Genomic DNA, 26,759 nt, shown 5'->3' with positions numbered 1-26,759 from the left:
TATTGCATTTTGGAGAGTTCTAAAATGGTGCGGAATCTATTAATCATTGAAAAGTACTCAACAAGATTGATGATGGAGCATACATTGAAGTTGAATCGAACAATTGGTGAAGTTATAGTAGTAATAACATAAAAAAAATTATACATGAATCGACTAACAAATAGTTAAAACCATGATTCTAATGATCGATTATCATTTATAAATTTCAAACACATGTTTTTTTATCGTTTGAACAAGACCAAAGGACTATTTACCACCCAACATTTAGTGAAAGGACAAATTCTCATCCGTTAATTTTAAAAAATATAAATACTAATTTATTTATTAAAATTCACTATTAGGATTAAAGATAAAGCTAAATAATTAAAAAGAGTAAAAAATTATCATTATTTTCTCAAATTTAAAAATTTAACAATTCTCTTCCCCTTTCCATCCGAGGTCTGAAAAGTTGTTTTTTTTTCTTTTTGAGTTTTTCCAATAACCACTTTCTAATGACCACTCCATGAAAGCTATCGATCGGCTTTTTCACTACCTCTATCATCGGTAGTTTTCAAATGTAAAAATCATAAAAAATAAAACTAAAATAACTAAACGATATCGCACAAATCTATTATAATAGTAATAACATATGAGAAAACTTATAAATAAATTGACTAACCAAATACTTAAAACCTCAAATCCAACGTTCAATCAGAATTTGATACATTGCCTATAAATTTCAAACGCATGCTCTTTTATGGTTTGCATAATTGCACAATATTGCCTACATAGTACAGGGGAAATTAGAATTGTCAGTAGCTTAATTTGAATAAATGCATTGATGATTGGTCAGATGAAAACTAAAATGGAATCCGGATTGGATGTTATCTTGGAGGATTTATACAGACTTCACCTAATTCTTCTGCTTCTGCCCTCATAAATAAATCTCCAACGAACGATAAACTAAACCTCAAAAATTTCTATTCTCAGGAGAGAGAGCACAGAGACTTTTAACTGTGTCAGCATATTGAAAGAGAAAGCAACTTCATTTTGAGCGAAGTTTACTCTCCAACTTCTCCTCTTTCACAGCAAAACTTTCTGGCAAAACGCTGCTGCTGCTACTTCTCTACTGTATTGCCTTTACCCAGTACTAGAACTTGGCATTGAAAGTTTCTCCGTAACCATCAACAAGTATTCTCTATGCCATGAACAGTTGACTATTACAGAAGATCACATCAGTTAAATCAATCTGTGATATGATAGCTCATGTTTTAGCCTCTTTAAAAATTAAACTCTTCCCCATGCATAAATTTTATGAATTTTTAAGATTTTTAAATTTTGTGTTGAAAATTTGTGCGTGCTGTGAGTCAACGTAATTTTGACAGAAGATAATTTGAAAAGTAGAGGATTTCATTATTTTAAAACTGTGGAACAGGATGAAGCCAATTTGACGGTCGGATCTTTTTAGACAAAGCTAAACAAGTAGGACAAAAGGCTTTACTGTTGTCTGAACACAACAGTGTCCTCCGGCTCAGATCAGAAAGACGTTGATAGACATGGTGATTGGATCGAGCAGAAGATTAATCACCAGAATCATATGCCAGGATTCCATGAACAACCCACTTCTCAGTTTGTGAATTTCAGTAAAGCAAAAAGGACCATTTCCATAACAAAGACTTACAGAGCTCTCAACCCAACTGAAGTTCATATAATACTATAAATAATAAAGGGTAATTTTATAATCAACATCGTTCATCATGATCATGGCCAACACCATGATCATCAGCTAGCTCAAGAAGTGAGAAAATGAATTGACTGACAGAAAAGTTGAAAACTTAAAAGAAGAAAAGCAAAATAAGAACATAGAATTATCCCATCTTCACTCCATCTATGTATGACGGAGAAGAAAAGAGGAAAGCCACTTAAAAGAAAAAGAATTTGACGAGACGGGACGAAAACCATCACGATCGCAGACATCTTCAACATCATCATCGTGATAAATAAAAGTTAATATATATGGTGTCACAAATTTCATGATTTTGACCGTCAACCTTACTTTCTTTTTATCTTGTAAAGTCATGGACAAGACTAGGCCTGTCAGTGACATTGAGTCTCCAGGAGGAAAGAAAGGGAACGCCCGTTTCTGAATTTTGCTCGCTGTCTTCGATGAACCTAAATTCGTTCGCCGGTGAAAAACAAGGCATTTTTTGAGTCTGTGATTGGTGAACCCATGAGCTACTGTGGTAACCATGGTGGGTCTCCATAACTCCAGATGTGTTTGCACTGCTGGTTGCATTTGCCGCTGTGGCTCTTCTCTCTTCCTTCTTGAACCGAATTCCGCAGGCATTGCAAAGAGACTACATTAAATATCAAATTAGGTAAAAAATTACATCCATCAATGAATCAACTAAATTAGGGATTGTTTTTATAATTAACTACCTTTGGGCCTCTAGGTCCATTTCTCCAAAGAGGAGTAGAAGTAGTGTCACAGTTAGCACAACGACGAGCGAGGAGAGGATCATTGGCGTGATTGTTACTGGAGCTAGTATTTCCTCCGCGGCTGGGCTTATGCGTTTGTGGTGAATAAGGTATATTTTTGGTGGGCAATGAATCCCAAGAAAAGTTTGACATGCAAGAACCAGAGCGTCTTTCATGGCGGATCCGCTTCTCATCGTCTTCGCACAAACGAGTAGAAGGAGTTCCCAAACTGAGAGTACAATCAACAGAAGGGGAAATAGAAGAATACATGTCTGTTTCATCGAAAGATTTGTGGTTTTGCATCGAAAATAGCATGGAAAAGGAATTGCTTTGGCTATGAAACAGACCGCATGAACATGGCCCCACCATGTTTCCTTGAGAGCTACCACACCTATGCATCATTTCAACTTTGCTTTTCTCCTGTTAAAAGTATAGTCACTCAGGTGAAGAAGAAGAAGAGGGTTATGTCTATGAAAGTGAAGCAGAAGTAATGCAACACCAAACAAATTGGTGATGGCGAGTTTATAGTTAAAGAAGGAAGCAAAGCAAGCAAACAGTAAAAGTGGAGAGAGGAGAGAGCTAAATGGTACGAGATGAGAGGGTAGCTTTATAAGCTAATAAAATGGCGAAATAACAGTCAGCACCTGCAGTCCATTGTCGTGAAAAGCAAATGGAGAGAAATGGATACGTATATAGCAAGAGACATACAAAGACACAGAGACAGAGAGGGACCCAGAATACATGTTACACATAGAGAGAAAACAAAAAGCTTTTTATATTAGTGAAAGAAAAACTGAGTACAAGAGTCGGTAGTTAAATATATAAATCGGTGAAACTGTGAAAGTATTGCTGTAGCGCCGTTGCGGGTAGCCACAGCCACTGCTGTTTATAATTTATAAAGAATTTTGCCACTTATATTGCATTGCAACTGCCTGGAGACGGAGTTTCAGCTGAATTTATAGGCTAAGTAAGTTAAAAATAAAGAGAAAGAGGTGGCGCTCTTAACAATGTCAAGGGTGCAGATGGGGTTGGTCATTGGGTAGTCAAAAGAGCCCACGTGACTAGCGGGAACAGTCTTCCATGGATCTGCCTTCTCCGATCACGAGGCCCCCTCTCCCCCTTCCTCCCTCTTCTGTCACTGCCACCCTCCCAAGGAAAATGGAACAGTTCCCTTCTCACCGCCACGCGCCTTACCATATCTAAATTAAATTCAAATTGAATTAATTTAAACATAAAAAATGGTATAACTTGATTTAGCTTTACTTATTTTGAATATAAGTCAAATTTAAATAAGAAAATTTAACTCATTTTGAAATATGTTAAAATCAAACTAGAGAGAGTTTGACTTATAAACTGAATAGACAATTTGATTTGATTTAAACTGTTAAATAATATCGTTTTATTAAACTGTTAAATAATATCATTTTATTAATGTATGATAAATTAGAATAATGAATCAAAATCATACATTCGAATCATAGATTTAAACTATTAATTTAAAAATTAAATTATTTTTACTTAAATCAAATTTTAATTATCTTGTATGTTATCCCGATAAACTTAAATCGAACTATTTTTTATTAAATTCGATTTCTAATAAAAGGGTATTTAAATTTAATTAGATTCGAATTTATTACATACAAGCGCATGCACCTGCGTGTTTGAATAGGCATAATATGTTCTACCCACATTCAAAATCTAATTATAAGCGTGTGTTACTGAATTCGTCAAGTTTGCAATCTAAGAATCATAAGACCGGTATGAAAAACAAACAGTTTAAGTATTTTTACAAGCAGTAAAACTGAATACTATACAGTATTGTTTGTACCCAGAAATCACGTGAACCAGAGAAAGCCAAATTAGCAATGATAACCACAGTCATAGTAATAGTAATGGGTGTGGACTGACAGCAGGAGAAGAAGAAGAAAAAGAAAGGTAAGTGTTAAAGAGGGATAAAGGTGTCCAAATGGGATACTCTGCAATCATCAAAGCAACCTTTGTTCGTTGTTGGCGAGAAGAGATCTTGAGTCAAAGATGGAACCTCAATAAAGAAAAAAAAATAAGAAATACTGGGTGTTAAAAGTTTAACCCGGACAAACAAACTCGTCTGGAATATCGACCCCATATGATCGAAAGATTCAAAAAAACATGAAGAGAGAGAAAGACAGAAGAATCAGATCGTCTAGAGATTGGTGAGTTGATAGTTCGACAAACGGGACGACCACCACCACTTTCCAAAAGATGCTCTTCTCTGTTTATTCACTTTGTAAACCACACACAAAACCTACGGTTAGCCCAAGACGCACACTGTTGCTATTATACATGCACTGTTAATCCCTTCACGCGATCTCATTTTACGTGAATTCATAACAGTACAACAAGGGTGAATATAGTTGACACACTCTTTTAATCGAATTCGATTTGAATAAAAAATAAAATAATTTGAATTTAATTTAAATTTAATTTGGTTTTTAAATTTGAAGTTCAAAACTTATCTCAAATTTATGGTTTAAATTTTTTTCCTTGAATTCACGATTAATAGATAAAACATCATAATGAACGAGACCTCATTTTAATAATTATTTGTATATGTCTAATTAAATTATAAGTCAAATTTGAATCAAATTGAGTCGTCATACAACTTGTAAGTTGAATCATGCAAAATTCCTTTTAACTCCAATTTAGTTCGATTTAAAAAATAAGTTGACTCTTCTGATTTGAATTCAGTTTAATTTGATCTAAATGAATTTCAACTGAATCAAATTGAACTAAATTTTCACGTTAAGTCTAAGGTTAGATTCAAATTAAGTTTATTTGAGTTTAAAAGTAAATTCACTTAGAATAAGCTTAAACTTAATGAGTGTTCGACTCATTGAACCAAACTTACGAAAGTTAAAAATTTCAATATAAATTGATTAAAATAATATTATTTTAACAATACAAATTATTTTAGTTTTTTTTTTCACTTATAGCACTGAGACTCAACTTTTTTTAAATGAGTTGAATTTAGATATTTTTGAGATAAGTTTAAACTCAATTTCATTCGAATCTAACACTAATTCCATCAGTTTTTTTAGATTGATACCTTTTTAATGTGATTAGTGTGATTCCAACGCTCTTTATGTGAGAGTGGAATTCATCACAACTTGCTCTAAGGCCTATAAATTCGAGTAATTAATGAGGATCTGACTTAATCATTCGTTCATCTCATCTAATACTTCAAATAATTACCATGCATGCTCATCAATGATGATGTAATGTGGCTCGTTGGATTCGGTGGGACCCCATTTTGTCTTTGATTTTGTTTCACTTTTCCAAGGTAGCAAAGGAGGATCATATCAGATTTGCCTTCATTATAAATAATAATAATCATTCATCAAAATCCTCTTCACTAATCAAGAAAATGCATGCCCAGCCGCCCAGGCCGCCACCGCCACCACCACCACCACCAGTGGGCGTCGTGGGCACATTTTGCTTCCATGCATGCATGCAAATGGAAAATTAAACAAGCCCTAGAGACTCTAAATTAATTATGAGCTTTGAACACTGTAGAAAAATATATAAATTCCTCAAAAGCAACAAGATACAACTGGAATGTCTCTCTCTTTCCCTCTGTGTTTGAAGGATTTCAAAGGTTTTTTTTTTTGGGGGTGGGTTTTTGTTTGGAATATGAAAGGGATTGGAATTGGAATTGTAGTAGTGATTTGTAGTTGACAGGATGCTCCTTCTTTCCAATGCCGGGCAAGATTAAATTGTTTGGATGGGTGTTTGATGAGCATAGCATACGTAATATATTTGAGCGAAAAAACAATGAAATGATGCATGGCCATTCATCGGATGCACGATCATGCACCTATTATTCATTATCTTATCTACACAATTATTGATTATCCGACTTTCAAGACAAATAAAATCATGGATAATCTTTCTTTGAAGATAATGCACATAGTCATGCATAGTCATACGATTCTCATATTTATCTAATTAGATAAAATTCAAATAATATTATATATACAAATAAATTATACAAACTAAAATGAGAGTATCTGATACGGTGATCTTAAAGTGAAAAAAATAAATAATTATATCTCTTAATCACAAACTATTATCTTGATTTATACAAATAAATTTATACCCGTAATTTTATTTTATTGTGAGATCTTTCCTTCAAAATCCTTATCACATTCAAGCTAATTACAATTGGATAAAAATATGTACATTCCTCAAAAGCAACAAGAAACAACTGGAATGTCTCTCTCTTTCTCTCTCACTGTATCTCTTTGTCTGTGTGTGTTTGAAGGAATTCAAATTTTTTTTTTTTTTTTTTTTGGGGTTTTTGGTTGGAATCTGAAAGGTTTAAAGGGTTATAATATTAAAACATGACTTGGAAAAGTTAAAGGGGTTAGAGAGATGACCAAATAGACCAATGCTTGTAAAGGAAATCGTGCCTTGTAGGAGGAGAAACCCCTTATAAGCCGTCCTTAAAAAGATGCTTACTGTCAGAATCATCACAACTTAGACTTACTGTAACCTCTAATTGTCCCCTCTAACGACATCTAAAGGCATTCAGAATCAGACTATAGCTTCAAATCTAATAGCCCTGAAGAAATTTTTTTCCTTTTCGTCTTTCAAACGTTCCAACTATTATTATATCTAAAGATTAACACATCTTTCTTCTTTATTCTTGCCGGCTACCCTTAAACAAAAAAAAAATAAAACTGCATATTTTTTATATATAATTTAAACGTATAAATAATATATTATCACGTAATTAAATAATTTTGAATTAAAAAAAATATAATATCTAATCATATAATAACATATTATCTGTATATTTAAATTTTATATACACGTAGGAATACTCAAACGATTATTAAGCTATTTATACAAATAAGAGTAACAGTATGTGCACTTAGTTTTGGGTTTCTATTAGGTACTTAGACGGTTTTTCATCATGTGAATGATATTAAATTAAAAATAACACCTAATCATATGATGATATATTATTTGAATATATAATTAATACTTAAACAATAAAACTATGTGTATCTATTTTGAGTACATAAATAAGTATACATATATTTGATGTATGTCATCATACAATTAAATGATTTTAAATTAAAAATAAAGTAACACTCAATCACGTGATAATACAAATTAGTGTGTACTTATTTATGTACTCAAGATAAACACGTATAATATTACTCATACTTAAGACTAGGTACACATAACATTGCTCTAATTATATACCCAAACTCGATCTTAAAATAAAGATGAAGATTTTTATAAACAAAAAAAGTATGTATATATATTTCTGAATACAAAAATGATGTGTCACCTTATAATTAAATTATTTTAAATTACAAATAAAGTAATATCTAATCACGTAATGATATTATATATATATACTTAAAAGTATATACATATAATATCACTATTTCTCGTAAATCAATTGGACAAATGGCATCGAGAAAATATTTCATATTAATGCAAGTAAGGAAATGAAGTTATAAACTAATTAAGAACAAAGTACCAATGATCTCTTTTGATGAAAACAAGATTCCAATCAATTAAGGTGAAGAATGCCTCAATCTTGGGAGAGGTATCTATAATTCAGTTGGATCTAGTCTTCCTGTGATGTTCTTTACGGGACTATTGATTTGGTCTCTCTTTAACACTTTGAATCTAATGCAAACCTTTTACCAGATTTCTAAAGAATGTTTATATATAAAACGATTATTTTCTTTGGAAGAATCATTCAACTTCGTATAATTCTTTTTCCCTTTACCGGCTAGACTGAATCTCACTATTAATTTATCTTCAAAGTAAATTGCAGCTGGGAATATTATAACTTTAAACTAATGGCATTGGTTTCTTAATCTTCCCTGATCACACATAAAATGAAAGAACTAGAAATAGCATGAACCATCGATAACTAGAAATGCAAAATTATGGTTGAATTTGAGTTAAGCTTGTTTGAGTTAAAAAAATGAACTTGGTTTGAATGAGCCTCAAATAAGATCAGCTCAAATGAACTTGAGCTCATGAGTTAAATATTTTTTAACTCATACTCAAGTTTTAAGGGTTTTCAACTCGCTAAACTTGCAAATATAAAAAATTTCAATATGAATCAAGTTGTCATTTTGATCATATGTACACATTAAGATAACATTATTTTATACATTTTTTTGTTAGATTCTAGTATGAAGTCGAGCTTGAACCTCAACTGTCATCCCTCAAGAGTAAACATGTCCATAGGTAGGGCCAGCTTGCACTTGACCCACAGAGTTCATGGGTTAGCCTTAGGCTTGTACAGTGATGGGTTTTAACTAGGTTTGTCTATATAATTTTTAAGGCCAAGGCCCAACCCTATATATATATGGTCAAACAAACTTTAATTGGGGTGACCCATTTAAGCAATTTTTTTTAAAAATTAAACACAAACAATTTTTCAATTATTAAAACAGAGTACAATACCTCAAACATTTTATTTATAATCTCTCACTTGTGGTGGAAGAATATCATGGTTACATGAAAAAAAATATTATAAGTTTATAACATAGTATAAATAAATTAATTTACATACAACATAATTATAAACATAAATAAAATATATATCTCATACCATTTATATAATCGTCCTCAATGTCTAAATTTTTGAATTCATTTTATATTGGATCCATTTGTAATATTTTTTAATAATAAAATTGAAATGAAAATAAAATTATAAATACAAATAATTATTATTTATAAATTCAGACAGTTTTTGAAAGAGAATTGATGAGATAAAATGAAATTAAGAATATAATAAGAAAATTAAGATTGAAAAATTAAGAGGTTTGTAAATAAAATTAGAAATGGAAAAAATTTAGATTGGTTTATATAAAAAAAAAAAAACAACAATAGTCATTGAGGGCTTCTGCCACAACTTATGGTAGAAGCAACTGAAGCTTTTGTTTGACAGAAGTCTGCTTCTCCTATTTTTAAAAAAAAATTTTAAACAGTATTGATCGAGCCGGATCAAGCCCAACACATTACAATATTAGATCAGATCTCTATTTGTCTAGTCCAATTGACATGTTTACTTAAAAAAATTAAGCTCAAACAACTTTGAGAAAATTTTGATAAGTTTGAACTCGAGCTCGAATTGACCCTATGCAAAAATACTCATATTTAAGAACAATAACAATAGTGTTTAACACTTATGAAAAATGGAAAACATCTTCATCTATTATTCATCAAACTCAAATGAAATCTCTCATACTCAACATTTTATACATCATTGCAGCAAGATATAATCTGGCAAGATTACTTTACACCTTAAATTTTAAGAAATTTAGAACGATAGCTAAAGAAAAACTCATTGTTGACTCATTCTTTTATAATTGCACTTTATGATCCACCAACAATTTGGGTTTAACAAGAGGATGAAGAAGGCAAACCCTAACTCCTGTGTTTGAGAGAGAAACTAGGAGTTAGAGAGGTTGAATGTGTCTAGTCGAGAAATATCTCGACCTTTCTGGCTTTTGGTTTATATAAAAATGAAACGTTGCATTTTGAATTAATTCAAAAACATCCTGCCTCAAGTCAAAATGTGAATCTATCCTTTGGAAGAGAAAAACAATCATTGACTGCTTCTATTGCACTTCACTATCAAAAACATAATCAATGTTATTCATCACAGCCTGTACATAAATAAATGCTTATTTATAATAAACTACGAATCAAATTGTGGGTTGTTGGTCCAACCCATATCTCATAGATGATGGGTTGTTGGCCCAACCCATATCTCATGGATGATGGGTGAGTCCCAACTTTTGTTAAATATTTTGTAAAAAGCATGATATGACAGCATGTGCTTGAACTACAGTAAATCGATGGTTAAATCATGAGCCATAGTAAAATTGATGGGTTAAATCACGAAACTGTGCATTTTTTCTGGGTTTACTATTTTAATGTCTAATGCCATCAGACTGCTTACTTAGAGTGGACCAGATTTCGGTATTTAATATCTTTGGTCGATTTTTACTTTAACTGGGAAATAATTTTTTTGATAAAAATCGAAGACAAGAATAGAGATACAGACAAAAAAAAATATCTTTATAATAGAAGATTGAGATATATATGTCCTCTTCTTATATGCCTTGTCATTGCCTACCCCACCTCTATCCTTATCTTTGATTTTTTATATTAATATATTTATTTAAAATTATAATATAACCATATAAATTTTTATTATTTATGTATTTTAAATTTATTTATATTTTTGTTATGTATATTAAAATAGTTAACATATACTATTTGTGATATTTAAAATAATAGATTGATTTTAGTTTTAGTTTTAATTAATTTTATTGTTTAATAAGTTTATATTGTATTTAAAAGGTATGAAGAAGAGATTTTTTCTCATGAATAATGATGGAGAAAATTTTTTTTTCTTACAAGTAAGAGATGAAGAATCAATGTCATTTTTATAACGGGGATATACCAGAGATATGAACTGATATCTCCTGTGAAAATGAAGATGGAGACAGAAACAAAAAATAGGGTTTTTGACCTATCCCTCTCTATTGTCATCCCTAATTGAAACCACTTGGTCTAATTTCCACAACCATTTGGAATTTGAATTTGAAGGATCATTCTTATTTTTATTCATTTGTATTGTAACTCCACACAAAACAAAGGGCAGACAAAAAGTGAGTAGTATTAGAAGTAAAGGTGTCCGAAGGGGAAAGCTTCCATGATTTCTATCAATATATTTTTTTAGTAATGTTATATGTACACACTTTTAAATACATAATTAGGTATACAAATGATGTATCATTATGTGATTGAGTATTACTTTATTCTTAATTCAAAATTATTTAATCATATGACAACACATCATTTATATATCTAATTCTATATTTAGGGTTAGATTCGAATCGAACCAAGCTCGGCTAAATTCATATATAGTTGGCTCGAGTTCAAGCTTGAGTTTGAGCTCGGCTAACGCTGGCTCGTTTCGGGCTCAACCAAACCGAGCTCGAACTGACTCGGTTTGAATCCAACCCTATCTATATTCAAATATGTGTACTCAATTTTTTTTCCTGCTTATTAAATTTTGTACTTAAAATGTCAATGCGTGTGTTAATATATAAGAAAAAAAATTTACTTACTCCATGTGTACTCCTAATCAAATAAACAATAGTAAGATATGATTCTCTGAATCTTTTAATGGTATGTTTGAAAATCTTTATAGTTTTAGTATTTTCTGCTAATACATGACATGCAGTGAACAGTTGGTAGTGCAGGTGATCAAAATCAAACCACCTTAGACATGAACTATTCAAACCTCTCAAGTCAACAATTCCAAAACCTTTCTAAACCCAAAACCAATTGCTAATTACACCAAATCTGAGCTTAAAATAAGCAAAAGATTGTAAGCTTTCGTGCAAGCTAAATTCATGTATTATATGCAAATATACTAGACAGACCTATTGAAATTTCTCCAACTGCAAATTTCCTTACTATAAAAAATGCAAAAGCTTCTCGAGTTGTGGCAACAGATAACAACCACCCACCAAACTTGCATTTCTTTGTTTAATTTAAAGCCTCTCACTGTCTTTATAATCACTGAAGAGAAGAAGCTAAGATTACAATACATTAAGGGGGAAAAGGGAAACTAACCAGTAAAAGAGATGGTGAACCTTGTGGCAGCACAGAGGCCATTGTTTTATGGGCTGATGAAGCTGGCTGGGGTGCAGCCCTACGCAGTAGAGATAGAGCCAGGCACTGTAATGAACTTCTGGGTTCCATGTGAAACCATCAAGAATGCAAAAAATGGTCAGAAGAAAATTCAAGAGGTGAATAAACCAAGCAAACCTGTCGTTGTTCTTGTACATGGCTTTGCTGCTGAAGGCATTGTCACTTGGCAATTCCAAGTTGGTGCCTTGACTAAAAAGTACTCTGTTTATGTCCCTGATCTTCTCTTCTTTGGTGGCTCCATCACTGATAATGCTGATCGATCACCAGCTTTTCAGGCCCACAATTTGGCCAAGGGTTTGGCAAAGCTTGGGGTGGAGAAGTGTGTCATTGTGGGGTTTAGTTATGGTGGCATGGTGGCGTTCAAGATGGCTGAGTTGTATCCTAGCTTGGTTGAGAGCATGGTGGTGTCTGGTTCAATCCTGGCCATGACTGATTCTATAAGTGAAGAAAATCTGAGCAGACTTGGGTTCTCTACATCTTCAGAGTTGTTGTTGCCTAATTCAGTTAAGGATTTAAAAGCTCTTCTCTCTATTGCTGCTCACAAGAAGCTCTGGTTCCCTGATCGCCTTCATAAAGATTACCTTGAGGTAACTAGACAGACCTTAACAAGATTTTCCCTCTTTTATTATTTAAGTTCTAGATTAGATGGATATCATACTTTCAAATAGCAGTAAATAATAGAAGAAGAAAAATGATAGATTTGAGAACTCAAATGATCTGATACAGTTTAGTTAGAAAACCATCGGGATTCATATTAATAAATATTATCCAGAAAAAGGCACATAAATTTAACAATTAAAAAAAAAATTTAAAAGATAGAATTGCTTCTATGAAGAAAATAATAGAATTATAAGAGTATAGTGTTTGAATCTAGCACAATAGAATTATAGGAGTAGACTGCTCGAATCTAGGATAATCAATTTGACATTAAGCTTGGCCTATTCAAATCTTCAAAGAAGAAAATCTAAAAAGAAGATTTTTTTGATACAACAACACCTAATCGAGCTTTCTTTAGTTCACACTCAACTTTGTTTAAATTGAACATTTAGACTAAATAATAAGTTATGTCAGTTCGAGGCTAAAAATGTCTAACCAAGGGGCATGACCCATAAAATTTCAAGTTATGCCAAGACTTGTTTTTAATGTAGGCCATATGGGGGGTTTGTGGACCAACTTAAACCACAAAATTTCTAAAAAATATAAAAAAATATTTTAATAGTCAAAAGTTATAATTTAAAATACTATGTGTTATACCTTAAATTTTAGTGGTGAGACAGATCAATATGATCTGTTAAGACCCATATTTTGATAGATTTTGACAAGTCGAGCTAAACTAAGCACGACCCAACCTAAGTTGTCATTGTGTCTCGAAAAATTTGTCCAAGCTCATGCAACTTAAATCGAATTCATCCCTAGATAGAAATATAGGGGCAGGGAGACATGAGCAATTACTATGACATCCTCTCAGTTCAACTAACTCTACCTAAAAATTTTTTCAATTAAATTGCAAAACCTTGACCACTCAAAGCATTCTCCTTTCGTCAATTATAAGGAATGAAACAAAATTGCAGTTCACCTAGAATAGACTTGTTTTATATCACCCAAAGATCATCTTTACTAATGAGGTGTTAAAGCAATTGCAGGTGATGTTCAACAACAGGAAGGAGAGGTCTGAACTCCTAGAGGCTTTGGTGATAAGTAACAAAGACCCCATCATCCCAAAATTTCCACAGGTAGCCAAATTAAAGGGCATACTTTCCTCAAATGTTTCATTTTTCCCAAGCTTTTTCCTTCCAGAAAAATGACAAGTCTGGCCAAATACTTGACGTTACTTGCAGAAAATACATCTCCTATGGGGTGAGAAAGATCAAATATTCAATCTGGAGCTAGCCCACACCATGAAAGAGTACGTCAACGTCACTTTAATGCATATATTACTATTTACCCAATTTTGAATACCTAATTGAGTACTCAAATGATATATTATTATGTAATTTGATAATTTTAAATTAAATATAAAATAACACATAATCACATATTATCTGAATACCCAATTGAATAATCAAAATTGGATATGCATAGTATTACTCTTTCCTTTTTCACAATTCTTAAATTTAAGCCAACATTCACCCCATAAACAAATAAAGCTATGTGACCTTGATCCAAACGCTTCTGTATAAGACCTCTATTTATATGAAGAACAGTTTACATATAGACAAACCACATTAATGATCACTATTGTTGCTGCACCGGGCAACCAAAATAGTCACTCAAGAAAGTTGTTAATGGAATTATTATGACTTTACAATCCCATAAAAATCTAAAATGACAGAGGTGGTTTACTTACAGGCAATTAGGAGAGAATGCGACATTTCAGGGCATAGAGAATGCAGGTCATTTGGTTCACCTGGAGCGACCTTGTGTCTACAATAGGTGTCTCAAGCAATTTCTTGCTTCTCTACATGCAGAGGGATCCCAAAAGTGACAAATCACACTATCTTTCTGAGTCATCCTCTCCCTCTGTTTGGTTTGTGTTGTGTAACATTCCTCAGTTTTCTCTAGTAGAATGAAGAACCCTTTTATTACATATACTGGATGAAAAAAATATAATATTAGAAGAATTTTTTTAAATAATAATAACAACACGGTGTTTGTCCTCTCCTTTTCCTCCTTATGCTAGATAAAAAATACACATGAATTATAGAACAACGATGGAAGCAATTTGCCCAAATATCAATGATGAGACACCAGATGACATATACTTGCAAAGGATTAGAACAGATAACACCAGTTTCATCTAAAAGAAGACTGAATTTCTTCAAGACTTCTTCCTTTGGTTTCAGGGACCCAACGTGATACAAAAGCAACAGTGAAAGCAGTGACTATTGTGTAAATAATGAAGGTTCCTGTTGCAAGTAAAGAAAACACGTTAATAAAAAAATCTGATACTAGCCACCATTGCAACACACAATATAACAAACACAGAGATAGAGAAAGCAACCTGCTTGGCTCCAAGACAAAAGTAAATTTGCAGTCATTGTGACTATCGAGGATGCCAGCCAATTTGCCAATGTTGCAACGCTGCCTGCAAGGCTCTTGATATTTACTGGAAGAATCTGCAGTTTGCAAATTTGAAAGTTGAGTAACTCAGAAAGAATGAACAGTCATCAGTTTTTTTTCGTCAAAAACGGGAAAAATGCAGAATAGCTCCATACATGATTTAATATAGTAATTCCTAGATCCAACCAAGTTATATTTATATTTTATTGTAACAACTAACAGAAAACTTATGACTTTGAAGATCTACAAGAAAAAATTTGGAGATACTGATGGATAATAGCATTGAAAATAATAAGAGCAAAGCCATAACCCCAATTGTCATTAGCCGACAAACATATCACAAGCTGCAGAAACTTAACATTTCTAGAGGCACATGTGCCATTCTCTGCAGCACAAACTTCAAGCTATTGCATATCTGTTTCTTTTTTCTACACCTCTCGAGAATGAAAAAATTCAGCCAAAAGCAATTATTTCAGTACGGTGTAAGTATTAAGTAAGTGTACAAGCCCACAAGAAATCAGAACAGGCAGTTGCTGAAAAGGATTTCAGATATTTTATATACTAACTGCTATACACAGATCAAGATCAATCAACAACTACTAAAACCACCAGAGCAATAAATTCTCCACCACCATCATCAAATAGTTCAGGGTATTAAATCTTGTTTTCCACATATACACTAGATAAAACATATGCTAAAAGATGTGAAAATTTTTTGTTAATCAAATTTTGCATACCTCAGACATAATGACCCAAGGAATTGCCCCAACTCCCAGGGAGAAGAAAATTACCATACCCTGGATAAAAAAAAAAATGCTGGTCAAACTGAGAGAAAAATCCTTAATAAAGAATTACAATTAGCTATAATAGAATTACAGAAGAAACAATAATGATCTGCAGTCATACCACAAGGCCCACAAGTGACAGTATCCCCAGTATGCTATATAAACGAGAATCTTCTGACACAATACCCTGCAAAGTGAATAAGAAGCATAGGTAGAAAAAAGCATCAAAAGGAAGTCCTAGCTTAGTAGAGAGGAACAACTGGGAAAAAATGTTTTCATGCAAGATTTATAAACTCTTGAAATAGATGAAAAATAGACTTTACATAGTGAAGCTAAGAAAGAACAAATGGAATTTATTGCACACTAACCTCCAAATAAAATGCAACTGCAACAAGTAACAAGCTGCCAGTCATCCCAGATGAAGATATCTGAAAAAAAGATTTCAAATTTTGTTATATAGTTTGTTCTCTTAAGTTCATCTAGATTCGAATTAAACAGAAGAAAGAATGAAGAATTTTCTCAAACGCACTAAAAGAAGCAGCCTGCGGCCAGCCCTGTCCATCAACCATGTATTGACCCCGGTAGCCATGACCTACAAAAGTTAAAGGACTTGACTAGATTAGCCTGATCAAAAGTCATTCCCTGTCTCTGAATACCTGAACGAGTAACCACAACAGTGCAGTCATGAAATTTTACCTGGACAAGCCCCAGTCCACATGTAGCAGAATTACTTGATGAGATCCCTGTTCAAATTTGCAGTAGCTTAATAAAGTATCAGCATCAAACATTAAAAAATTCGAGAAAGCCGGGCCACTTATAATGCCATTTCCTCTAAAAGATCAATAAAATATTAAAAGTGAACTCCACCATTTCTATTTAATTAGTGATGACATGTTGTTAGCTTAGGGTAAGTTGCAGTCCAGGTACAATCATACACTATAGTGAACCTAATCTGGAGAGCTCACCTGGTTGAAGGGACCAGCTTTACACAGGGACATGTGAAGATAGAAACTCTAGCAAATAAAATTTATTTTCTTTTCCTGCTTTTTGTGACACAATATTTGGCAGATGTCAGACAGTAAATTTTTTGAACTTATGTCTCATAGCCCAAACCATATTGCATATATAGAACATGAGTGGTTTATACATTTCATTTACACATTTTGAAAACTCTATGTGAAAAGAAAAATCAACCATTAATCTATTTGAAGATCAGTCAAATAAAAGTCCAAAGTCAGCAAAGTATTGATCTAACCAGCACTTTTGAAGATGGTACTCGAATAGAATAAAACACCATTGATGCCACTGAGTTGTTGGAGAACCAATAATCCAATTCCTACCTGAAATATATAAATTCAAATTAAAGTTGAGGGTTCTCAATAGTTTAAAGGACAAAGGAAACAACAATAGAAAACGAGATCAGAGGAAACAAAATAAAACAGTTTACCATCAAAGGAAACCAATATCTTTTTCGCTTTAGATCAGCAAATCGAATTGTTGTTCTTCTGGTTGAAGACGCTACAGACCTCTGTGTATAGTAGATCCATTAGACATGGTAATTTAGAAAAAGAGGCACAAGAAGTGAATCCTTGTACTAATCATCAAAATAGTTTGTGTACACAAATTAACTGAGTTAAATTAAGATGGCATAAATTTGGTTTAGGTGTCAACAATAAATTGGTGAAAGTTCTTTTCAACACCTTTATTTCATTAACTTCAATAGAAATGTCTGTATCAAATCCTCGTATGACTTGCAAAGAGGCTTCAAAATCTTCTGTCATCCCCATTTTGGCCTGAATACACATGTATCCCCACAGAGAACCACAACACCCAACAAACAAAAAGAATAAGAAGGGCTAACAAAGAGAGATATGCCAGACAAGAAAAAAACAAAAGGATTCCTATCCATCCAAAATTAATAAATGAGTCATACCAGCCATCGTGGAGATTCTGGTATAAAAAATAACCCAGGTATCAATATTGTACAAGGCAAAATCCCTACAAATGGAGCATACAATTAGTTCATTGATTAAAACTATGCAATGATAAATTTAGTTGCATGGTAAGTGTTATAACTCTTGAACCGAAGAAACACAAAGCAAAGTGAAACTTTGAAATTATTATATCAGCAGCATCAAAAGAGCTTAGGACTTGTTTTTAACTTTCAATAGTGATTCCCTCCACACAGCAAGGTGATTTCCCCATCAATTCATTTATCAAACAGAAAACTGACTTGATATAATTTCCACACACATGTTCATACGCACACACCATAGACACGAAGTTCCAAAGATTTTGATTTTCATATTGTTGGAGTGCTTGAAGGATTTTATGTAAGACAAGAAAGTAATTTATGGTCTCACCTAAAACTGCGAGCACTCTCCAGTTGACAAATAGTCCCAACAAATACGCTAGAAATATTCCAATTGTAACTGAGAGCTAGGAAAATCAAGGAGTTTAGGCAACTAATTAGTCAACATCATTAAATACAGAAATATTGAATAAGGAGCAGACTGATTGACAGACTAAAAGAGCATGAAAATACAGCCAACCTGATTCACTGATCCAAGACTTCCTCTCATGTTTTGAGGTGATATCTCAGCTATGTACACAGGCACCTAGACAAGATTTAATTTAACAGAATCACTGATTTTCAGCATAATATCTCCAAAAACAAACGATGACAATTTGAAAGCAAGAATCTTCAAGTTTACCGTGTAAGAGATTACACCAACACCAAACCCTTCCAACAACCTTCCCATAAATAAAAAGGAAGAATCCTATAAGCACCAAAAAGTTATACACCGTTTAGAACTTGCATAGCACAGACAACTAATAGTAATCTTGGCGTAATGACAACTCACTTTGGCAAAAGATATGGCCAGCCATCCTATGATATTAGGAATTGCAGCAATCATTAGCGACTGGGATTCAACATCACAATGCAGAAGTTGGTAATCAGTTTATGAAACAACATTTAAGCAAAATTAATGTTTCTATTGCAATTTAATTCTCCTATGTAAGATAGAAATAAGCAACAAATAGCTCTGCTTCAGAAATCAAATGACATTGAAAAAAAAAAAAAATTATAAACTGAATGGAGTTAGTTGTATACCCCCTTGCGGCCAATGTACTCTGCTATTTGACCACTTGCTATTGCACCAACCATAGCTCCCACATTCGCTAAAGAGCCGAAAACGGAGAACTGTTTGGAAATCACAAACTGTAACTTTATATAACGAATAATGAATAGAATTCTCATATATCCGATATCAAATGCCACACTCTCAAAAACCTCTGAAATTGAAAGATTAAGATCGTTGATGATTCCAGCTTGCGTAGGTGAAGAGTAGCCACACTGCATCAAACAATAAATGCACGTTCAACAAATACATGAATCGGATTAGAAAGAAATAGCATTGTACGTCGGTAGAAATGTTATTACCGTGAAACCGAATTGGATGGGGCCCAGGGCGACGATCATGACGCAAAAGACGACGGAGATGGAGCCATCACGGAGGATCTGAGCCGATGACGACATCATACTAGACTGTCTGGAGCCCATTTTGTACCAGCTCCCGGTGTGCAAAAACGGCTTCCGCAGGTCCCTTGCATCTTCGTTATCGTCTCTGAAACTCATAATTTCTCGTTATAATTGTTACTACAAAAACGCCGATTGGATTGATTGAATTATTGAAGCTGAATTCAATAAATTTGAAGTAATGATTCGAGAGCGGCCGCTGGGGCTCAGTTGACAGCACGATGTTCCGAATTTAGAAAATTTGTAGGGTGAAGACACGTGTACAGTTTTATGGGCGACAGGTGTAATTCTCGGTTAAGGTTGATGGGGACGGTCGGAGTTTTCTTATCCAGATTGTTGAGTTAATTGGCTGGCTGTATGTGAAAAATAGTTTGGCAATTTGGCTGTATGCAAATAATGGAGTATTTTCGTCACTACCATCTTATTATAAAATAAAATAGATCAATAATTTTAGTACACAAACCTCATTTTTATTATCAAATAATAGGATAAATTTTTTAAAATAAAATTTATAACCCAAACTATATGTAATATATAAAAATTTTAATTGATACTGATACTTATCATTTAACATTTTTTACTCTGTTCCTAATAAACTATACTAAAGTAACAAAAGAAATGAGAATATTTTTAGGTTACATTTGGTTCAGAAAATAATATATCTAAACTTGATATTTTTATATACTTTTTTTAGCCCAATTGTCAATACTAAGTAATAGTAAAAAATTTATATAAATTTTTCATTATATTATACATAGATAAGATATAAATTATTTTTAAGTTATTATTGTATTTTGTTAGATATAATTAAAAAAATATTATTTTATTTAAATATATTATTTTAAAATATTATTTATTTTAATATTATATTAATTAAAAATGAGATATTACCGCAGAAGACCCACAATGTTTGAGATCAACACGTGTCTCACAATTGACTTAACTATGTCTGGATTAGTCATATATAGAAAGTTGCAGGCACTTTCTTTCCAATTGGTTGTTTCCATTTATTCAAGAGAAACCAATGCGAATTCTACCTCTTCCAGAGAAACCAATATGAATTCAAATAGTTCCAAATCGATTGACAACGGAAATGACCTGAAATCTTCGGAAATAATTTATTTCTTTCCGGAATTGGCTGCTTTTGGGTCTTGTAGGTTTTATAATGAATCTTTTTGCCAATTAAGCATCAACTCCGTTGTAGTCTAGTCGGTTAGGATATTCGGCTCTCACCCGAAAGACCCGGGTTCGATTCCCGGCAACGGAATTTCCTTTTTGATTTACCAATTTTATTTTGGATCCTCTTGCTATGCTTGTTCCAACCCAATGACAACCCAGATCGACTCGGGCTATGGCCGAGTTAGGCCTGATTTAGTTTGTATCTGCAGATGCTCAAAATTCGGCCATCACGGCCCAATATAATCATTTTAATTTGTGCCCTCTTTCAATAATATTTTAGGATTTTTTTTTTTAAACCCAGATAATGCCGAAAACCAACATATTTTAGTCAAGTAAATTATCATAATATGTAAAAATAAATAAATAAATAATATATATTTATTTATTTATTTGAAGAAGCAGCTTGTCAACGAAGATATATGCCCAATTATCAACAAAAAGCATCTCAGCGGAGTCGGAAATGGTCCAGTCCCAACTTTTTAACTTTTCAGTGCAATTATATGAATTTTCATGTTTTAATTTGAAATGGTAACGTTAAGCTATACACTTTCTCATGGTCCCATGTTCATTTCATTCAATTACTCTCTAATTTGTACTAAAAGTAAGTGCTCCTACGTGATTAGCTAGTGGTTTGCAATCAAATTGCGCCAATTTTGAGTATTTGATTGATTAATTCAATTATATGTCACCATATAATTAAGTGTTACTTTATTTTTAATTCAAAATCATCCGATCATATGATAACATATGATTTGAGCCTATATGACATGTCGTGTTACTTTATCTTTAATTCAAAATCACTCAATTATACAATAACATATAATTTGAGTACCTAAATTGAATATTCGAATACTATGTTATTATCTTATTAAATATTTTTTATTTTTAATTTAAAATTATCTAATTATATGGTCAGATACTGTGTCATCATGTGATTAGATATTATCTTATCTTTAATTTAAAATCACTCAATTATATGATAATATATGATTTGGGTATCCAATTGGGTACTCATATGCTATGTCATGTTATTTTATCTTAAATTTAAAATAATTTAATCACATGATAACGTATGATTTAAGTACTCAATTGGGTATTTAGATAATATATCATTATATAATTAAATACTCAAAATTAGGTTTTGTGGAATGGCTTGCTTTTGCTCAATTCATAGCAAACATAGACATATTTTGATTTGAATGAAGTATGGGATTAGAATGATAAGAGTAATGAAGAAGATTTCCATTTAATTAGGTGGGTTATGGGAGGGCCTATCTAGTGGAAGGGGTCCAATAAATAATATTCCCGTGCTTAAATCATAATTAAGGATGCACTTACTTTAAATGAAAACAACAAATGAGGACAAGTCTTATCATTTCTAATCTTAATATCCAAGATATCGATTTTAACTTCTCAATTTTTATTTATCGTTTTGTTAGCCGCAAAGACAAAAGTGCCAACTAGAAAACTATGCACATGTTACTTCCCTTTTCAACCATATCTTTATTATTCTGCTTGGATTTCAAGCACTTGGTTCAAATTCTTAAATATGAGCAATTTGTTTTAGTTATGCTCTAAAGTGGTTAGATAGGGTTGTTGATTGGTATAGGGTAAACTCCTTTATACCCGCAAAACATCTTCATGAGAAGTGACTAATACGAAAACGATAATTTATGTTTTGACATGTGAATCGATATTTCTCGTTCAAAGAACATAATCTATTAGTTGATTTTTTTTTTGTTATTTTATTATAATGAAAATCAATAACTTTTTGTATTATTAATTTTCGATTGTTAGCTTATTTTCAAAATGTAACATAATAGAAAGTTATTATTTGAGTTTGAATATAACTGATGAGATTGTAATCTTCAATGAATCTATGAGTATAAAATATGTTCAAAATTGAGTTCTCATAACACCTCTCTTTTAATTCATATACACACTTTGGTAGAGTAATTTTTTAAAGTCACAAATGATATAATTGTGGACACAAATTCCTGAGTCAAAACACGTTTAAAGATTATCACATGTCTAACCTTCTTTATTTGCATTTATTTTATATATCACTCTAATGAATGTGAAAATTTAGTAATAAATCATTAACATTTCTATCAGAGTTTACTTTATACAAGATACAGTGATGAAAAATCATATCAATATTGATAATGTCTTAGAGCAACAAAAGATTCAAAGGGAATAAGAAAGGTAGGGAAAAGAGGGAATTCAACTTTTTTTAAGGGCGGCGCACAAATTTTACTAACTTTAGTCATTTAACTTGAATGTGTTAATATATAAACGAATGATTTTAAAGTGAAAGAAAAAAAATAAACAATCGCATTAATTAATCATTTATTATCATCTTATTTTTAGTTATATAATCTAAAAGATTTGTTTCTATACAAAATCTTATTCATTGAAAGGATGCCACAAACAAACCCATCACCGGAAATCTTCCAAACGCCAAGAATAACTACAATACAATCCATTTTACAGGAGAGAGATTTTGATGTGAATGGAGAAGGACCCCATAAATCAATAAATAGATTTGCCTTTTTCAGATTCTCGCCTCTTCTTCTTGTTCATTGCGGCAATTATCCCGTCTGATTTTTTTATCACGTCTACCATTCAATAGAAAAATGTGCTTAAACTAAGGTCCAAAGACTTGAATGAAAAAGAGACATTGACCACAAAATGTCAGGCCTTAGCCTGGCAAACTACAGAATGAAATGACAATACAATCATATTAAAATGCATGTTTAAACTTTAGGGTAATTCCTAATATTATCTTCAGAAATCTCCATGATCCATTGTATCTAAGCTTGAGATCTGAAACAACTCAAACAACTGCTCTAAGTAGACTCAGAAAAGGCACATTTTTCTTTGACAAACTTGTGAATCTAGCTGCCCACGATTAATCCTGGCCACGTATTAAGCACATTCTGGCAATTAGTGCTTGTGCATGCATTCATATGGGTGAAATGAGATGATTTTCTGCTCGGAAATTGTTCCATTTTTTAAAGAATATTAAGATGTTGCTCACGAGATCTTAAACCCTAACTGGGTAAATTAGAATAATGGGTTTGTGTCAGATTAAGATGCATGTAACGTGACCCACATTCACGCCATGTCTCTCAGATTTAGATGCCTGCTGGGTTTCTTCAATTTTTTTAGCATAATTTTAGTCAAATCGATCTTATTGGAAAAGCCCATATGATTAGAAACTGGGGACATTGTACGTTTATTTGGTATTTTGTCTTGTTGGTTAATGTTATTCCCAGTTCAATATGATGTGATGAGAAAAAGGAATATGAAAAAATAAATTATTAAAGCCAAATAGAGTGGGATTTGGTGCTGGATACGATGAGATTAGTTTATTTTATATGATCATCACCACAAGACTAGGCTAAATATGAAGTTATATTCGTTGAACGGACTCTCCAATATTCCCTATGCGGAGGGTTGGAAAATAAGCATTTTTTAAATATTTAATTAAATAATAAAATTACCTATATAATTAAATATATAAATATTATATTATAATATAATTAATTAATTTTAAATTAAAAATAAAATAATATTTATTCATATAAATCATGTATCTAATTGTATATTTAAAGTGTATACACATACAATTACTCTAATTAGATATAAATAAATTATGCGTATACACTTTGAAAACATAATTGGACACATAGATGATGTGTCATTATATAATTGAGTGGTTTTAAATTAAAGAAAAAGTAACATCGAATTATATGATAATACATCATATTTGTATGAGTAATACTATGTGTTTACACTTTTGATACATAATTTAGGTATTCAGATAATGTGTCATTATATTATTGAGTGTTATTTTATTTTTAATTCAGAATTACTCAATCACATAATAATACATAATCTATATGTCTAAATTATATATAAAAAAATATATACACATAATTTTATTGTATCTATATAATCAAATATATACAAATAATATTACTCATTAGATATTCATATATATCCTTATATAATAATTAAATATTTTTTTTTTTTTAATTTAAAATCAATAAACCAATGATTTATGGTTTAATTTAAACATCCATTTAAATACTCATAGTTTTTATTTCGGGTAAATAACAAAAAATGTGAGAGTGAAAAATAGAAAAGATAAGCAAATAATTAAGTTAAATGAAGGGAATTAATTAATGTCTAATCTTATATGATTGATTAGATGCCAAATGAATGATTCGATACACTTAACCTATTGGGACTTTTTGGACGTCAAAACTTCCCCCACTTATGAAAATCTAGTACTCAATCAAGATTAACACATGCACGCTTTATATTTTCACTCACCAGAAAATAAATTTATAACTAAATAGAAATTAAACTTAATTTATGTAATTGAAATTCATATAAAAAAATTAGATTATGGTATTTTTATAATTTTTTTTATCTAAAAACTAACGTTATTAATAAACAAGAATCCTAACGTAATATCGAAAAGTTAAATTATCATATTATTCTTAATAATTTTATTTTTTTAAATTATTATATCATTTTAAATTAACAAAATTTTGAGATAATTTTTTATATATCAAATTAGACATTAACATCCTCTTTTTTCTTGAAGATAGTTTTAGTGGGTGATGATTTTGGTGGGTTTTGTTTTGGATGGATGACAATTAAGATTTTTAAATTTAAATTAAACGGATTGAATTGCTGATTTTCAAAGTTATAAAAATGTCAAACTATTAAGTTTAAATGTTAAAATAAGATTTGTAAAATAGATTAATTTTTTTTTCTAAATTTTTTATAATAAAATTACTATTTTTTCCTCTATAATATTGGTATTTTTAATGAAGTTAGTTTTTGGGTAACAAATGTGATTTATGCATTAAATATGGGGTAAATAATTTTCAAGTCAAACCTTGGTGGGAAAATGTAAATAACTATTTTGTCATTTAAGTGTTGTAGTTTGCCTATGGTTGAATGAAAATGGTATGCACGCTTTCTCTCCATTTAAGATATTAATATAAGAATAAAATATTAGGTTAGTTTGATAAGGAATCGTATATACTAAGTTTATTATCTATGTCATGCCGTAAAATTTTGATTTGAATTACTTATAGAAAAAGAAGTTTATTTTCTTAAGTATCATTAACATACCTATTATTGTTCCTCGATTAGATAACAAAATTCACAAAGCAAATCAACTCCCATACATGTATATCCATTTTTACATAGGAGATAATCAAATTTAAGCTTAATTTGGTAAATTCATGTCGTTATTAGCAACCACAAGTTCAACAATACTCTTCTTCTATTTTATTCATGAATGGTGGAATGCATGTTCCAGACATCATAAATTAGAATGAAGACCTTTTTGAGCTAGGGATGGGCATTCTAGGCATGAAAAAATAAGAATGAAGTTGCCCCACCGATTGTTTATTAGTTGTTCCAAAAGGTTTTTGGTCGTTTCATACCAAAATAGGGTGTTCCAATAATTGTTGTACGTTCATGTAGTTGTTTCATCAATAACTATAATATAAATCACAATTTTTCATTGAAAACCTAATTCTTACAGTGTCTAAAATATAAATTTGTTTATATTAGCTCTAACTTTTCACTTATTATAAAATGACAATATTACCCCTTCCATTCTCCTACTTCTTTTTCCTCTCTCTCCATTCTCGTTTTCTTTATCTTTTCGTGACAACAAGATTTAACTAATAATTGAGTTGGAACCAACAACAATTAACACTTAACATAACTGAATTCATTAGCAACCTTTTTTATAATTCAAACTCAATCATCATCATCTTCTGGATTATTTATTCTCTTATTTTAACTTTATTAACATTTATGGTTGGAACAAACATAAAAATCGACTAATTTTCTAATCAACCCTAAAAGTGGTTTTTGTTCACAAACTAAATCTTAGTGTAGCCTTAGACCCAAGGTTCCTTTGAATCTATCTCAATCTCTTTTCATTATTTAGTTTC

General features: G+C 31.5%; 3 protein-coding genes, 1 long non-coding RNA gene and 1 other non-coding gene across 7 annotated transcripts; 2 read left to right on the top strand and 3 right to left on the bottom strand.

Annotated features, from left to right (window-relative positions):
• Nucleotides 1-1,665: 1,665 nt before the first annotated feature.
• LOC123198888 (GATA transcription factor 18-like) lies at nucleotides 1,666-3,388 on the bottom strand. 2 transcript variants are annotated; one of them, XM_044613688.1, is made up of 2 exons: nucleotides 2,419-3,388; nucleotides 1,666-2,300 (listed from the first exon to the last, which is right to left on the bottom strand). In XM_044613688.1, the coding sequence occupies exons 1-2, from the start codon at nucleotides 2,857-2,859 to the stop codon at nucleotides 2,043-2,045; spliced, it is 699 nt and encodes a 232-aa protein (XP_044469623.1). In that variant the 5' UTR covers nucleotides 2,860-3,388; the 3' UTR covers nucleotides 1,666-2,042. The 2 variants fall into 2 exon arrangements, with proteins under 2 accessions (XP_044469623.1, XP_044469622.1); XM_044613687.1 differs by having other exon boundaries at nucleotides 1,666-2,336; nucleotides 2,419-3,382.
• An 8,354-nt stretch (nucleotides 3,389-11,742) lies between these two features.
• On the bottom strand, nucleotides 11,743-12,463 carry LOC123198494. Its single transcript, XR_006498040.1, has 2 exons — nucleotides 12,322-12,463; nucleotides 11,743-12,205 (listed from the first exon to the last, which is right to left on the bottom strand). It is a non-coding gene; the product is annotated as an uncharacterized LOC123198494 (long non-coding RNA).
• LOC123198493 (monoacylglycerol lipase ABHD6) lies at nucleotides 12,138-14,790 on the top strand. The gene is made up of 4 exons (XM_044613176.1): nucleotides 12,138-12,791; nucleotides 13,848-13,937; nucleotides 14,043-14,110; nucleotides 14,554-14,790. The coding sequence occupies exons 1-4, from the start codon at nucleotides 12,138-12,140 to the stop codon at nucleotides 14,687-14,689; spliced, it is 948 nt and encodes a 315-aa protein (XP_044469111.1). The 3' UTR covers nucleotides 14,690-14,790.
• Nucleotides 14,362-19,945, bottom strand: LOC123198492 (sugar transporter ERD6-like 6). Of its 2 annotated transcripts, XM_044613174.1 has the most exons (18): nucleotides 19,495-19,945; nucleotides 19,345-19,407; nucleotides 19,165-19,254; nucleotides 18,914-18,973; nucleotides 18,764-18,829; nucleotides 18,602-18,667; nucleotides 18,413-18,488; nucleotides 17,983-18,047; nucleotides 17,750-17,842; nucleotides 17,497-17,577; nucleotides 17,305-17,389; nucleotides 16,746-16,792; nucleotides 16,579-16,641; nucleotides 16,418-16,477; nucleotides 16,171-16,236; nucleotides 16,002-16,061; nucleotides 15,206-15,320; nucleotides 14,362-15,110 (listed from the first exon to the last, which is right to left on the bottom strand). In XM_044613174.1, the coding sequence occupies exons 1-18, from the start codon at nucleotides 19,687-19,689 to the stop codon at nucleotides 14,998-15,000; spliced, it is 1,464 nt and encodes a 487-aa protein (XP_044469109.1). In that variant the 5' UTR covers nucleotides 19,690-19,945; the 3' UTR covers nucleotides 14,362-14,997. The 2 variants fall into 2 exon arrangements, with proteins under 2 accessions (XP_044469109.1, XP_044469108.1); XM_044613173.1 differs by having other exon boundaries at nucleotides 19,165-19,407.
• An 839-nt stretch (nucleotides 19,946-20,784) lies between these two features.
• On the top strand, nucleotides 20,785-20,857 carry TRNAE-CUC. Its single transcript has one exon. It is a non-coding gene; the product is annotated as a tRNA-Glu (tRNA).
• The last annotated feature ends 5,902 nt before the right edge of the window (nucleotides 20,858-26,759 follow it).

Source organism: Mangifera indica, chromosome 16 (genome assembly GCF_011075055.1).
Source record: "Mangifera indica cultivar Alphonso chromosome 16, CATAS_Mindica_2.1, whole genome shotgun sequence".
Lineage (NCBI taxonomy): Eukaryota > Viridiplantae > Streptophyta > Magnoliopsida > Sapindales > Anacardiaceae > Mangifera > Mangifera indica.
The sequence above is the reverse complement of the archived record's forward strand: the minus strand, read 5'-3'. Positions and strand labels throughout refer to the sequence as shown.

Bases quoted from the DNA above. Each gene is read 5' to 3' on its own strand.
- LOC123198888 (XM_044613687.1), bottom strand. From the start codon at position 2,859: ATGATGCATAGGTGTGGTAGCTCTCAAGGAAACATGGTGGGGCCATGT. The intron at 2,337-2,418 runs GTAGTTAATTAT...TATTTAATGTAG, and splicing joins ATGGACCTAGAGGCCCAAAG to TCTCTTTGCAATGCCTGCGG.
- LOC123198493 (XM_044613176.1), top strand. From the start codon at position 12,138: ATGGTGAACCTTGTGGCAGCACAGAGGCCATTGTTTTATGGGCTGATG. The intron at 12,792-13,847 runs GTAACTAGACAG...AAGCAATTGCAG, and splicing joins TTCATAAAGATTACCTTGAG to GTGATGTTCAACAACAGGAA. The intron at 13,938-14,042 runs GTAGCCAAATTA...CGTTACTTGCAG, and splicing joins TCATCCCAAAATTTCCACAG to AAAATACATCTCCTATGGGG.
- LOC123198492 (XM_044613173.1), bottom strand. From the start codon at position 19,689: ATGAGTTTCAGAGACGATAACGAAGATGCAAGGGACCTGCGGAAGCCG. The intron at 18,668-18,763 runs GTAAACTTGAAG...AATCTTGTCTAG, and splicing joins TTGGTGTAATCTCTTACACG to GTGCCTGTGTACATAGCTGA. The intron at 17,578-17,749 runs GTGTTGAAAAGA...TACTATACACAG, and splicing joins TTGAAGTTAATGAAATAAAG to AGGTCTGTAGCGTCTTCAAC.